At 38.9% G+C, this 15901-nt stretch overlaps 1 protein-coding gene across 4 annotated transcripts in view; it reads right to left on the bottom strand.

The window, feature by feature from the left end:
- Positions 1-600: 600 nt before the first annotated feature.
- LOC128858989 (uncharacterized) overlaps positions 601-15901 on the bottom strand; it is a 325060-nt gene continuing 309759 nt past the window's right edge. For all 4 annotated transcript variants that reach the window (XM_054095626.1, XM_054095624.1, XM_054095623.1 and 1 more), the window contains 3 exons: positions 14305-14497; positions 11760-11909; positions 601-6897 (listed from right to left, as the gene is read on the bottom strand). In XM_054095626.1, coding sequence (XP_053951601.1) covers positions 4042-6897; positions 11760-11909; positions 14305-14497 — 3199 coding nt within the window. In that variant the 3' untranslated portion in view covers positions 601-4041. The remainder of the gene's footprint in view (positions 6898-11759; positions 11910-14304; positions 14498-15901) is intronic.

Below are 15901 nucleotides of genomic sequence, written 5' to 3'. Positions count from 1 at the left end.
TTCGTGTAATAATAATATGTGTTGAATATAATAATTTCTAATGTTTTTGTATATAAATCTGATTTTTTGTGGCATAATTTTCTTTAAAAATATAATTTTTTTACTACAAATAGTTTTTTTTACAAATATTATTATTATTTTTTTTCATTCCGTTAAATCATTCAATATTATATTTACTTTTATTGGCGCGTAACATTTTCTATTTTACAACAGTAATTTAACTTACGTTTAAATTTTCGACTAACTCTCTAATTGAAAACACTGTTTTTTACAACTGTAACTTTTTTCAAGCACGAGTACCTACTAAATTTTTAAAGTATTTTTTTATTTATATACTTTGTTTTAATTAATTTCACTTCTGCTTAAAGATGAGGAAGACGTTTCAGGGAGAAGAGATGCGCTAACATTTTGTTAAAGTTTACATAATTGTTTTTGTTTTTTGTTTTAGCTCTTTTTATTTTATTTGGTTTTATTTTATGTTATTTAATTTAATTTTATTTTTATTTTTATTTTATTTTATTTTGTTTTTATTTTTATTTGATTTGATTTAATTTAATTTATTTTGTTTTATTTTATTTGATTTGACTTTATTTTAATTTATTTAATTTATTTTATTTTATTTTATTTTATTTTATTTATTTTAATTTTATTTTTATTTCTTTAATTTATTTTCTTTTATTTTATTTTATTTTATTTTATTTTATTTTATTTTATTTAATTCCGTATTTTATTTTGTTTGATTTATTGTTTTGACCAAGGAAAGTCTTATATGAGTTACATTTTTCCTTCATATTTCTTCATAACTCTTAAATGAATCATAGTCGCTTTTGTTCTTTAATCGTTTACCGCTTAAAGCTAATATTGCATATTTACATACATATCATTGTATCATTTTTAATTAGTTTTTCGTTGACAACAACTGCACATTTCAAGTATTATATTTGAGTTACCCTAGACACAAACCAATTTAAAAATGACACATCAGCTGTCGGTTCACCGTTATAAATATATTGATTATTATTTTTTTTATTTTTTGCATAACTGTAAAATTAATTTATGTTGTTAACAATTTTTTATGCTTCTTTTTCATACTAACTAAACTTTACTTTATACAAAATATTATATTTTTATAGTATTTTCTTTACTAATTGTTGCACAACTTGCACCCTTAGTTCTGGTTAGGAAGATTCTGCGCTCAGATGTTTATTACAGTTATTCTAGTTGAAGTTTTCGTTTAGTAATCGACAACAAATTTTTACTTTTTCTCTTGTTTTTTTTTTATTTTTTCTTCAGTTTTTTCAGCTTACTTCTCTATATTTTGCTTATTACAGTAATTACTGTAATAAAATAAAATTATTTCGTAACTACGGATTTTTTTATAATTATACTCAATTTTTTGAGGCTATGATTTTTAATCAGTAATTTTTACAGCTAATCACAGAGTTGATGATTTTTATAGACAAGTTTTTTAACAGTGTTCCTTTATAGTGTTGCATTTTTACATTTGCTATATGAAATGTTTTGTTTCATAATTCCGAAAAATATACAAACAACTGCACTAGTCTAATATGCATACATACATACATAGTTTTGAACATTTTTCCTAAAACTATTGTATTTTAAATATTTTTTCAAATGTACTATTTTCACTATGAATTTCGGTATTGAAATGTATGTAGTTTAATTGGTTTGGTGCTAAAATTCCATTTGTGTTGTTAGTGTTTCGTATAGCTCAGAAGATTCCCTAAAAGTTGCAACATGCCCACGATTGTATCTACAGAGTTGTGTTTGTTAGTATTTGTGATGAGAATTGTGAAACAAGTTTAATCAAAGTGTGGGAAAATTTACAGCGAAGCGCTTTCGGAATCTCTTCAACAGAAATAATTTTAAACATTTAAGAAAAGTCTCCAGTGATTGTGTAGACATACCTTCTGCTCAAATATGAACGAGACGTTATCAATAAAACGGTCCGCGGATGACATATGGCAAAAATAAATTTTTTGTTTTTTGATAGGACTGTTATAAGCTTACATGGCAAATTTCAGCGTGATATGTCACATAGTTTGTTTTCTGTGCTACTGTAAACAAGTCACGCTCGAGTATGTTCTTCGAATTCCCTTTTATGACTTCAATTGTCTCAAAATGTTTTCCACGGAGCGGCAACTTGAGCTTGGGAAACAGGAAAAAGTCACATGGAGCCATATCAGGTGAATACGGTGCTTGCGGAACGATATTAACATTATTTTTGTTCAAATAATCGCGAACAAGACGTGATGTGTGAGCTGGTGCATTATCGTGATGCAAGAACCATGACTTGTTGTCCCACAATTCCTTCCTTTTAAGACGAATGTTCTCGCGCAAACGCTTTAAAACGACTAAATAATATTCAGCGTTAACCGATTTTGCGATTTGTGCGATTTTCAAGCACAATTTCCTTTACTTTTCCGATGTTTTCGTCGTTTACTGATGTTGCTGGACGACGTTCATGAGGCAAGTTTTCAACCGATGTACGGCCCTCTTTGAACGATTTGTACCACTGGAAAACACATGCACGCGATAGAGCAGAGTCTCCATAGGTTGTCTGCCACATTTTTAAGGCGTCTGAAGCCGAAATTTTGTTGGAATAACAAAATTTCAAACAAATTCTTTGTTCAACTTGAATTTCCATCGTTAAATTCGAAGAACACACTCGAGCTTGACTTGTTTACAGTAGCACAGAAAACCAACTATGTGACATATCACGCTGAAATTTGCCATGTAAGCTTATAACAGTCCTACCAAAAAACGAAAAGTTTATTTTTGCCATATGTCATTCGCGGACCGTTTTATTGATAACGTCTCGTTCATATTTGAGCAGAAGGTATATACAAGAGGAAACTATCGCCAGCAATGGTATATTAGTTATAATCAACGACTGCCCACCAGCTCCCCCACCATCAACAGTGGAGTTTGCTTGCCAAGACACGATGTGGACTAGACCTCTGAGCACATTTTGAGTGACTAACCGATCCTTGAAGAATGGAAATAATAAAAGTAATTAACCTGTCTTTGAAGAGAGGAAATAAGCCAGAAGTAGCTCTTAATCTCTAATGGTGGATTCGAACATAATGGAACAAAATTATGAAAATAACTGCTTTAAGTAAAATTTAGGCGTCTGATAAAGAAGGCTTTGTAAGTCATATAACTGATCGCGTCCTTGCCTGTATGGCATGGTGGGAAACGGTATGTCCAATATCAGACCGTTAACCGGCACTCGACGCATTTGAAAGCATCAGCTAATTGACTGACGCAAAGAGGTCATGACAGCGGTAAACTGATATTGTGCTGGTGTTATACAAAAAAATCAGCACAGCCACTCCTCATGTTACCTCGTTGTTGCCTGAGCACCGACTAATTGCAAGAGTGTGTGAATACGTGTGAAATGAGCGGGTAGCAGCCGGGGGGCAGCCGAAGACACTCGCCCCATTTCGTTTTCCACCCCTGCTGATGACCAAATCTGGTAATCTATCATCCTTGCTTATATCGAGCAGTTATGTCTACTGGGGCTTCATCACGAGAACAACTATACGTCGAAGTGCATTCGAAGACTGTCATTCTACTGGCACCACGATGTACAGAATGCGAAGGAGAATTTGAAGGAATCACCGCTCACTATTCGTTGGTTTGCTCAAAACAGCGTCAGATTGTATGCACTTTTGATTTAAAACGAGAAAAGGAAAAAAATACACAAACCCTCTAATTACGAGCCTTCGATGATACACCTCCATTTACAGTGGTTAGTGGAAAAACTTTTACAACAAAAACAGAAGCTTCTATTTTCTTCAATGGGCATGTACAAATCTTTCTATGCAACTTTGAATTCTTTTATGTGTGTATGAATATGTGTTGCTGTTCAACATTAGTTCATTAAATCTGTTAACTCTACTACCACTATACATATACATATAAATATTTCCTATAATTCCATTTACATAGTATATTTAGTTATAATAGTTAGTTTGTTTGTGTACGCTACTCTTAGCCTATAGTATTTAATTCCTTTTAGCCATCAGCGGAGGAGTGCGGTGATTTCACCAGCAACAACTCTTTGTAGTCAGAATCCTCATTGCCACTATTGTCACGCTGATCCATGAGTCTGCGCTCCGAAATGATGCGCATTATATCGGCCGAGTCAGATTTGCTTAACGCAAGCTGATCCATGGCCGTAGCGACAGCGACAACGCCATTGCCATTGCTACTGATATTTGCATTATTGGCACCGTTACAGCTATTATTGTTAAGTTTGTCGTTGCTATGCACATTGCAATTGCCGTTGTTAGTGGTTGTGGTGGCACTGTTGTTGCCGTCACAGCTACTCTCGACGACAACCGGCAACAGCAGCGTATTTTCATCCATATCGGGATCTTCGTCGAGCGCTTGCTGTTTGAAAAGCTGTTTGGTGCTGCCACTTCGGCTACGTGGTGGCATGCTACGCGGTACGGACAGCAATCCACCACTAGTGCCGCGGCCACTACTCGGTCCACTGCTAGTTGCTTGATCGGTTGATAGTGAGCGTCCGTAAGTTCGACGTGACGCTGATCCGGTTGTTAAGGCACCGCCGATTGGCAGTGCCGCCGTTGCAGCGGTTGTTGCTAACGGTGTAGTAATTGGTGTTGTGGTTTTTTCACTAATAACGCTTGCGCTTACAATGCTGAGCGCATCCGAGGCGCCACTACTGCGTGCAGTAGCGTTTGCTGTCGCTACCACGTCTTCGCTGCGTATGCTGCGCACATCGTACGTGGACGAGGGGCTACCGGCGCCATCCGACTCTAAACTTTCAAAAATTGTGCCACGCCGAAAATCAATGCTATCGCCACCCCATGGTAGTGAGTCACAGCTCATGCGCTTTGATTCTAGCGTGCGTCGGCGTATGGCCTGCTCATCGAGGGAGCGTTCTTTGGCGAGCAGGCCGCGTTTACTACGGAACGCGGTCGAACTGCGACGGCCACGCCGTCCCAGCGCACCCGCTGTCGGTTGAAGTTGGAGTTTTGTATCAAAGTTGTTTTCCGCAGCTGTTGTGCTCAGGCGTGCGTTGAACGCTTGTGGTGCGGTAAGCGCGCCGCTAACGCCAACACCACCGCCACCACCAGACCCACCACTGCTGCCAACAGCAGCACCTGCACCGACACTAGCCTGTGTGCCTTGTCCCAGTTCGGCCAAACTAATGCCGTTTGGTTGATTGAAGTATTGCACGGTCTGGCGGCGGCCGCCAATGCCAGCGGCACTTATGCCACCGATGCCGCTCAACACGCTTGGGAACTTCTTGTCCAGCGAGGGCGTGCTGTAGGTAAAGTTCTTCGGCAACGATTTGATCTTGTTCAGCTGGCGTGCTGGCGGCGGCGGTTGCGTTTGCTGTTCCAGCTGCTGACACAATTTTTGCTCACTCTCAAACTCCTGCTCGCGCACAAGTTCTCGCTCTAGCTCTACTTCCATGTCCATTTCGTCTTCCATCTGTTTGTGGCTCTCCTCGAGGTGTTTCATCAGTACAGCCACGACGACATTCACCAATACGAACTGCGCCATTAGAACGAATATCACAAAGAATATTGGAGCTATAGCCATGTTAACGCAGCAATCGCGCACGCAATCGGGCTCATCGTCACACTCCTCTCGCAGCGTATCCTTCATGATGCCGTTCCAGTTGTCGCCAGTCGCTACGCGAAACAATGTGAGGAAAGCCATGCCGAAATTGGCGAAATGTGCATGTTCACCTAAGCCCTGACATGGATTCCTTTCGGAGCATTCCAGCCGACCGAACAGTTCCACGCCCAGGGCGGCGAAAATAAAGAAGAGCAAAAAGAAGAGCAGACCTAAATTACCGACCTGCGGCAAAGCCTGCATCACGGTGTCGAGCAGCGCACGTATACCCTTGGCCATTTTGAGTAATTTTAATACTCGCGCAATACGCAGCACACGCATCACACGTATTATAGTCGGATTAATCGGAAATTTACTAGTCTTCCATTCCTCAAGTACAATGCCCACAACCGAGAGCACTACAATTCCCACATCAAGTTGATTCCATTTATCTTTCAAGTAAAGACTCCAACCGAGCGTCAATACTTTCATGCTCGCCTCAAGTATAAAGACTGCCGTGAAGAAGTAGTTGAAGACTTTAAGTGTATACACCAATGGATCTCCCATTCCGTAGTACTCCATAGCCATGGTGACTACATTGAGACCAATCACAGCGGCAATAGCCAGATCGAAATATTTTGATGTAACCACATTGTGCACGAACATACGCGATGGGGAGTAGTTAATGTAGTAAGGCGGCTCATGCATGCGCCGACGCTTCTTTTCCATCTGCAACGCACGTTTGGCGGCGCGACGAATTTTCTCCTCCTTCTCTTGCTCCTCACGACAACGATGGAAATTCTCAACGACCACACCGACAAACATGTTGAGCACAAAGAAACCCACGAGCAATATAAATGCAATGAAGTACAGCAAACGCCATTCGTTGTAATTGGGAACTGGTTGTAGATCCTCGCCCACCGCATCCAACCCCGTATACATGATGTTCACCCAGCCATCGCGCGAACTCAACACGAACAACGACATCAACGCTTTGCCGAGATTATCGAAATTATATTTGCGATTCTTCCACTCATAGCCACGTGTGAGACAATCCGTCTTTGTAAGAACGCCTTTAAGATTTTCACCCTCGCAATAGAAGAATGTGCCCTTAAATAGTTGCACGCCTAAGATGCCGAATATGATGAAAAAGGTGCAGCAGATCAGCACGATGTTGCCGATGGGACGTAGGGACGATAAGAGCGTTTGCACGACTAATTTCAGACCCGGGGCGCGGTTGATCACACGCAGCGGCCGTAGGGAACGAAGTAGTCGAAACACCTAAAATGAGATAATGGACAAATTGATGGAGAAGCGATTGGTTGGAAGGATATTACGAAGTGATTTGTAGGATAACGAGGAAGAAGGATATGATAGTGAGTTACAGGGGATTGAAAGAGATTTGTGAATGAGGTATGAGAATAATTGATGGAAGGTTAGGATGAATGACATATGTTGAACAGTAAGAAGCAAGGTGATATAGAGAGGATTAAAACATATGAATATTGTGAGGGTACAAAGCGAGTCATTTAAATGAAGCGAATTAGGCATTTGAAAGAGCAGGATTGGAAAGAAACCAGAAAGTAGTGAGGTAAGAAATTAGCAGAACGAATGAATATATGTTTTGGTAAATTTATGAAGCGGGACGGGAGAATTATTTTAACCAATTATTGCATATCCATGAAGAAATGTGAGGAAGAAAAATAGAGAAAAAATTAGTAACAGTTTTCAAGTTATTATATGTCATATATTATTTATAAATGTAAAAAACTATCAAGCGTAGGGAATAAAATATGCGAAAAAAGGGTCAGGTGTTTTTACATTGATATTTTCAATTTTTGTTTTGTTTTTATTAGTTTACTTTTTATTCCCCAATGCACTATTCATACAAATACATACAAAGTAAATACTTATGTAACAAAATGAAACAGTAAACGCACCTATGGAAGTACAAACATATGTCGTTTATTTACAGCCAACAACTTTAATAGGGATCTTTGATAACAAAAAGTGCATCTTTTTAAAACTAAGCGAGAATATATTGTTTTTTAGAAAATACATAAACTCAGTGTGGGAAAGGGTTAAAATTTTAGGTTTAGCTGATTTCAGAAAGTATGAAACACGGAAGTTTCGAAAAGAAAACACAGAAACGTGCAATTAACGCAAAAGATATTTTTCAAAAGCAATTAACTACCTGAAAATGTTTTTTATACATGTTTTTGCACACTCGATTTCATAAAAATATACAATATATAAAGCTGGTTGGAATCAATAATTCCAAATAACCTTTTAAATTTACTATTGGAGTTTTTCATTTCAAGGTTTTTAAAAATTGCATCACAAATAGCATAATTCGAAATAACAAATTTCTTTGAAAAAATAAAATTAAATCAAAATTATTTCCTTCCAAAATCTGGTTTTACAAACTTTTATCTACGTTATTTTGATACCACCGACTTCGAAGATCTATGTTAAAAATACATGTGTAGTCGATAACTATTCAATAGGCCCTAACCGGTATTTCGGAGCTTCCCTGATTGGTGGTCTCTGCACTTCCGCCTCCAATTATCACCACAATGCGCACGACTCTCCCACTCTCAAAGGCAGAATGGAAACGAGAAGTTGTAAGACGGGGCGCGCTAATTCATATACACACACAGACGGCTCAAAGCGTGAGAGTAAAGTGAGTGGCGGTGTATAGGTGTTCCGATTATCTGGGAATCTCTTTTAGCTTTCGGCTCCCCGACTTTTGTAATGGTTTTCACACGGAACTGATGACAATAACTAAGGCACAATAACGACAGGCACAACATAATGCGGTATCCGGAGAAATCCAATGAAATTCCCCACATATTTTAAAGGGATGGCTTAAATTTAACATACGATTGCGATATCGAAGGATGTGTAGAGATAATAAACTAGCGAGATGTGGCATCAAACTTAGACATTGATATTTTCGAGCTATTTGCCTTCATCATCGGACTTTAACCAGAGATCTGCATTGCTTAATCAGTTTCGAATAGATGAGAAATAAGCGACGATTTCATTAGAAAAATATGTGAGTCTACGATTTAAAAGGCAGCAGCCTTCAGCGAATGGTAAACACTTGCTTGGTAAGCTCAAGTAAAATGTGATGATTTTAAACTCGGCTCGTCTGGCGAATAAGTGAAAGTTTAACAAACATCTAATGGAAAGTTTAACAAACATCTAATGGTATAACAAACATCTAATGCCAATCAGAATTCGATGTAATCAAGCTCAGAACTCAATGTAAGGTTATCGAACTTTTGCCTCTGCTCCTCGATACTTAATAACACAGGATGAGTCCTGCGCGGTAGTTCCTCAGCCCTTTCGCTATCTTGGATGTTTCCATTTATCGGAATCCAGTTCTTATGTTCAAAAGTTAAGCCCTTGTGTACACGCTGCGACGTTGTAAGAGAGTTTGAAGTAGATGCTTTGAAGCCAAATGCCTTTAGTGGATTATGCGTCGCCCTATGCGAGAATACATTTCACATGCGAACCCCTTGTAGAATTCTAGTTTCCCTAGTTTCCGAATATTCTGAAGAGTAGGTTCCTCAATGAATAGATCAAGAGAGTCCCTACCCAAGCTTGAAAGCTCTTAGTAACCTTCCACCATACCAGGGAAGCGCTACTCCACATTCTTATTTTGTATGATAAATGGGGTGGCCTGATTTGTAATGAAGCTAATGTGAGTTGCTTTTTATAAGACCTTTTTTTTTTGTCAAGACAAAAATAAGGACGTACGTGGTCTGAAATTGCCTTGCGAGTGACAATCGCTTTCAGGAAAAAAAATGTCAGTCAGCAGCAAAAATCTAACACGTTATCAACGGGTCAACACTCGGCTACAGTAGCTCCTATTAAAATTGCCGGGTTTTGTATACTTTGATTGTTTATATATATATATATGTATATATAATTGGCGCGTACACCCTTTTTGGGTGTTTGGCCGAGCTCCTCCTCCTATTTGTGGTGTGCGTCTTGATTTTGTTCCACAAATGGAGGGACCTACAGTTTCAAGCCGACTCCGAATGGCAGATATTTATATGAAGAGCTTTTTCATGGCAGAAATACACTCGGAGGTTTGCCATTGCCTGCCGAGTGGCGACCGCTATTAGAAAAATGTGTTTCTTAATTTTGGTGTTTCAACGAGATTCGAACCAACGTTCTCTCTGTGAATTCCGAATTGTAGTCACACACCAACCCATTCGGCTACGGCGGCTGCCGTTTACATATTGTTTACATATCTTTAAATTTCTAAGTTTCAAACGAAGTGCATTATTTTATTTACCCGCACCTTGCCTGAAATTCTCCATAGGCTTAGATAGTAATGAATTTTATAAAAAACAGGCCAGAAGTATCAAAACATAACATAAAAAATGAGAAAATAGTCAATATGTCTTATTAAATTTACTTCTTACTACATACAATAATTTTTATGTATGTTATCGAAAGTTAGGTGTAGTAGGTGCATTAGGTCTCGAGTCTGATCAGTTTTTTAGTTTACTTTTTTTAATTAGGTGAAGTAAAAGTGCTCAACGTTTTTTTTTTATTATTTCAATACTGAAGTTAAAGTAGTTATGTTTAAGCAGTTAGTTTCAAATAGTTTTCTAAATAATCTTCTCCTAATGGGATAAGTGCTCACACGTTGGTGTGACTTGATGATTTTCATGATTTTGCAAAGATCTTCGATCATTGGCTCATCAGCGCGTGCATTATCTTCGATAACCCTACGAGTATTAGAGGAATAAGATCGCTGAAGTCCCCACTTTGCATTCAATACCATATTGGTTCTATAAACTAAACTATTTTTTTTGCTGCCTGCCTCGAACTTTCACTCTGGTCCTTAGTGGCACTGCAGAATTTTTCGAAGCTTCTATTTGTTTGCTTTTTTTTTTAAAAACTGTAATACACCACTGCCTTCATTAATCACAAAGCTGTCACAGAATAGTTTGCTCTCCTTTTCAGTGCACACAACCGCAATTACCACAACGGTTCAAGACGCAACAAGGTTCTGAAATCGCTAGCCGGTAGCACATGGTGCAAAAACAATGAACTGCAAAGGTACAAAACCAAAAATTGGACGGCTGGTTCTGAATTATGCTGCTCCCGTATGGTTATCTGACACCAGTGATACGCAGTGGTAAACGCTTCAGATCTGTCAAAATACTGCTATTAGGACAGCCACGGAATGCCTTATGATGTTCCCCCTCCAACACCTTCAAAGCTACCAAAAGAATAACCCCTGCAGATATTTGCAAACAACTACAACTACTGGACTGGACAGTGTACACTTCCTACCACCTTCCTAAGCTCCCGATCGTCGAATTCCATTATCGGAGACCAACCAGCACTTTTTGCAGATGAAGTGGTTGGTAGGTTACATTCCTACTTATCCAGAATACACCCCGACATACTCAATATATGTCCGGCATGTGAAGATACACCGTATGATACTAACCACCTATCCACATTGCCTCTCAAACGCATTCACTTAACACCCGACGATGATGATCGGTGACTACATCGCGCTGGCAGGGCTTAATAAACTGCTACAACAACAACAACATCTGTCACAGAACATAATTTGAAGCGTGATTTCTCCTTTAAATCGCCGTATACGTCTAATGCTTCGGGTATATAACGTGAAATAGGGCTCACAAAAGACATCTAGCGTTAAAACATTCAGCACTTTTTATTTCACGTAATTGAAATTATCTTTTCAAATGATCTAGGAACATTCTTAATTATCTCTTCTCTCTTTTTTAATAAACAAAAAAAAAACATTTAAAATTACGCCAAAGAAATCGCTTTCCGTATTGCTTCTATTAAAACCGATAATTTTCAGCGAATCACGTCCCTAAATTAATTAGCAAATAAAATAGAAAAATGTGCTCTCGATCCTGCATCCCTTTTGCTTCTTATATACTGACTATGAATATGACTTGACAAGCTGCCAACAACATTGAGATCCACCGTTCAACTCAATGTAACCTTTAATTCATACCAGCGGCTCAAAAATGTCACAACTTAAATCTTTCATCATCATAGTACTCGTATGTATATAGGCATAGTTGTGTATGTGACCAAATACCATTTATCAAACATACTTGCCCGCTACTTACCCTTAAAATCCCAAATATCTTTGAACTCGATTGGCTAAACAATGACATTAATAAATCAATGATTGATATAATAACCAATGAGCCATCCATAATATTCCAGCCGGATGTGAAATAGGCATCAGTGCCATAAAACATGCCAGTCGACACCACCTAGTCGAAACGAGAGTAAGAAAAGATAAATGCAAATCATTTAAATAGGAAGTAAAAGCAAAATGAAGGACGAGAGGTGTTTGTGTGTATAGGTGTGCACATATAATCAAGTACGTATTCACTTAATGTTTAAGGTGAAATAGTCCATAATGACATCTTAATGATGCCGACGCTAAAGAGAGGGAGGAGAGGGATGATTACAGTATATACCACCCTGGTCAAAAGATTCCCGGAAAAAAATCAGATGACGCTCTAAGTTTAAAATGTGGGTTCTGTTTTTTTTTTTGTTAGGTTGCCACATCTATGATTAACGTTCCTACCAAAATTTTATCGCCATTGCTTGACATTTGTAAATGTTGTGCGGTCTTGAGTGTTTACGATTTTTTACAGTTTTAAAAATGGATTTGAATTTCTAACAACCAGTTTGTAGTAATTTTGTGTTCAAAATGGATTAAATTGTGGAAAAACTTTAGAAATGTTTGGAAACTATACTCCAAAGAAAACAGTCGTTTACGAGTGGCATGAAGGCTTCAGAAGAAATCGTGAGTCCATCGAGGATGACGAACGCAGTAGCAGGCCGTCGACATCGGATACTGAGGAAAACATCAATAAAGTGAAGGTAAAATTGATCAATAATCGCAATTTAAGTATTAGGGAGATGGCAGAGGACGGGACAATAACTACAATAATGCGTTGGGTTTGCGCCGTGTTGCGGCAGTTGGTACGCTCATTTGAGTTATCGGTCACAGTGGTTTAGAGGGAAACTGCTGGGCTGATGAGCTGGTTAGATAGGAGACCCTGGAATGGTTTCATTGCGAAATGAAAGGATTGGACTCCCTTAGGAACCTGTGGCCTACTGCTGGAAAGATGGGCTTTTGTCCACTTTGCGTTAGTGCGCAAACGTTCGCGGAGAGTTCGGGGGCGCTCGAGTGAACTTTTAAGGCTAGCAATGCCACCGCTCTCAAATTTGGTGGGTACCCTTTGTCCATTAGGTATCCATGTGGTGAAGCTTGGGATTGCCTCAAGTCCTTTCTGCACAACCTTCTTCTCAGCTGCCCAGCTCTTGTCGGGCTGAGATTGAGACATCTGGGCTCTCATTTTTTTTCCTACACCTGCGGATATAGCAGGTTTAAATATCATATACCTGGTGGATTTCATCAGTAGCTGATAGCAGTTCATAGAAATATAATTAGCCGCCAATGGTCGTTTTCCTCCAATGCAAAGCCCCTTCTTCTTTTTTCCTCATGTTTGGTTCTTTTTTCTCTGTCCTTCCTCTGTATGGCATCACAATGGACGTATTTTGATTCTTTGTCTAAGTGAGTTCCTCGCGTGGGCAACTCCTTATCCTATGCTATACTATCTTACAAGTAGTGATCAATGGTCTGATGTTTTGGCAGCTTGGATGTATTCATAAAAATGTTATAGCTATCTATGAAGAATTTTGCTCTTGAGAGAGAACAATATGTTGATGCTTTGACTTTGCCTGTAGTACGCAAGCAATGTGCACCTCCAAAATACCATTTCATAAACAGTTTGAGAGGTGCATATTTATGCTGGTCATAAGAAAAACTAGCCAATAGCGCAACTACCATTTGAGAATTTCACACTTATGGGCGAAAGAAATTTTAAGCACATCTCACTTAAACGCTAGTTATCTTTTATTACCCTTTTCATGGATGCAGTTTTTGCTAGATTATGGATTGGCGGCGTTTTCTTCTGAACTCAAAACAGCCAATACAGCAATTGGTTTCCACAATCAAGTCCGATTAAATACAGCCAGTTTCGGGCAGCAATGCTCGAATAGCATCTATTAAATACTTCTGCCTATGGCCAACTTTTCACCTTCCATTCAACTAGAAATGCACAAAGAGAGCCTTCATTTCAGTGCCACTGCCAAAGCATCATTTTTTCAAATGCAAACCAACAAAGATCAAAAGCGCTCGAGTTAAATGCCAAAGACAAGTGTATTCCCATTTATGCAACCAAACGCAGCTGGAAAACACTGTAAACACTACCAAATCCTTAGCTCTTTAGATCCTTACACACACACTTACATACTATGCAATACACTAAAAATACCAGCAACAAGAATGTAATCCCGAAAATGTTACGCCATTATCATTAGAGCAGAATGCCTGTTGCCGGTAAGGCTGAACAATAACAGCTACTGCCATCAATGGCGACATGCTGTTTTGAGCATGGACTCGTAGTATGGGCAAGCAAAAGGATACAATGACTACAAGTACATAGCTCTGCTAGTAGTACATACAGTCGTACATTTACAGGTATGCAGAGATATTTACGGCATTTATATTTTTCTTGTTTAGTCACAAGAGGTGTCCGAGTGATGGTGTTGCTTCTTTTTGTGTTTTTGTTTTGTTGAAGTTGGACTTACCTTAATGAGCATTTCCACCGTAAATACGGCTGTGAACACGTAATTGGCTGTGGCGAGGAATAAACGTTCATTACTCGCTGGCGGTATATTTGGTCGTTCCATAGCCAAGGTAATACAATTGAGTGCGATAAACAGCAGGACAACATTGTCGAACCATTTTTGATTAACAAACCACACACACATTTCACGGAACCTGTTGAATATACAGAAGGAAAAGTATATTTATACAATAGTAAATGGAACAACGTAACTCAATGAAATTTTAAATTAGTATGTGAAAAATAAAGGGATAACATAGTTCTTCGATTACTGAAAGTGACCCATTATAATGCTTGTTTGAAAGAGCAACGGTTCAAGTAGCGTACAACGCTGCTATCTGAACAATGACTGATTGGACGAGTGTGTGAATGCGTGCTAAATGAGTATGCAGAATTCCATTGACGAAGCCCCGATAACGTGGGATCCGAAGTTACTCTCCCAATTCCGCTTCGGATGGCCGAAACTTTGTAATCTATCTTACATGCGGTGGAGATAATACAAAAGATGGTGACATCCGCTAACACGCCCTCAGAAAGATTCCAGGATCTGCTAATTTGCATTGTTGCCTTAGTTGTATTGCTGTATTGGTTTTCTCTTTTGTTTATAATCGCGTGCGAATTTATCGCACTCTCTTTCATGCTTTTTCAACTGTTACGTCACAGCCAGGAATACTCTCAGGGATGTCGCAATCTTTTAATAGATTTTCCTTGCTCTAGCTAGTAACTAAACAAGCGAACTATAGTGAAAAGATCAACCATGAAGAGATAACTCCTACACATTCAGTTTAAGTGCTCACCAAGGTATGCTGAGTCTGCTCGCCAGTAGCTGCGGCTGCAGGCGGACGTCTGTCTTGGAGCAAGTGGCTCACTTTATGAACGTACTAGAAAACTGCCGCAGAAAACAACCACGAATAAAAAGTAGAGCACGACCTCGACGAGAATCCATTTATTTGCTACAGACCTTCAAAAGTGCTTGAAGGAATATTATTTGTGGGCTTGCACCTGGAATACAAGTACGTCGCTCGAGCTGCCGTGTAAATTAGCGCGAATTCGGTATTGTATTTGTGGTGATAGAGAAACTTGACCATTAACTATTTATACTGTCGTTCACTCCCTGGATGAGCGTAGTCGTCACAATCCGCTTCATAGTAATATTCCGTATCTCACTCATATGTACCCACGATCCTATGACCGACGAGGAGAATGGCACCGCGACCAAAGATTGCTTTTGTTCTGCTATTTATTGGGTATAATAAAAGGGAAAGAGTTTACTTGGGAGACTAGTTAGTTGGTGTTAAAACTGGAGTTGCTGGAGTGACCTACGTCTCCACTGATGGCTCCAAGATGAAATCACTAGCCGGAGCAGCCAATTTATCTATATTATTTCCTTAAAATTGCCGAATACTGCTAGTATTTTTCAGGCAGAAGTCTTTGCTATTCAGCAGGCATGCAGAATGCTTAGGAAGCGCGGAAGTGAGGGTGATATTAACATCTTTTCTGATAGTCAAGCAGTGGTCAAGGCTTTGACGACACCATGGTGCATATTCATCTGGTCAACT

This window comes from Anastrepha ludens, chromosome 3 (assembly GCF_028408465.1).
Source record: "Anastrepha ludens isolate Willacy chromosome 3, idAnaLude1.1, whole genome shotgun sequence".
NCBI classification, from domain to species: Eukaryota; Metazoa; Arthropoda; class Insecta; order Diptera; family Tephritidae; genus Anastrepha; species Anastrepha ludens.
This window is presented reverse-complemented; position numbering and strand designations above follow the sequence as displayed.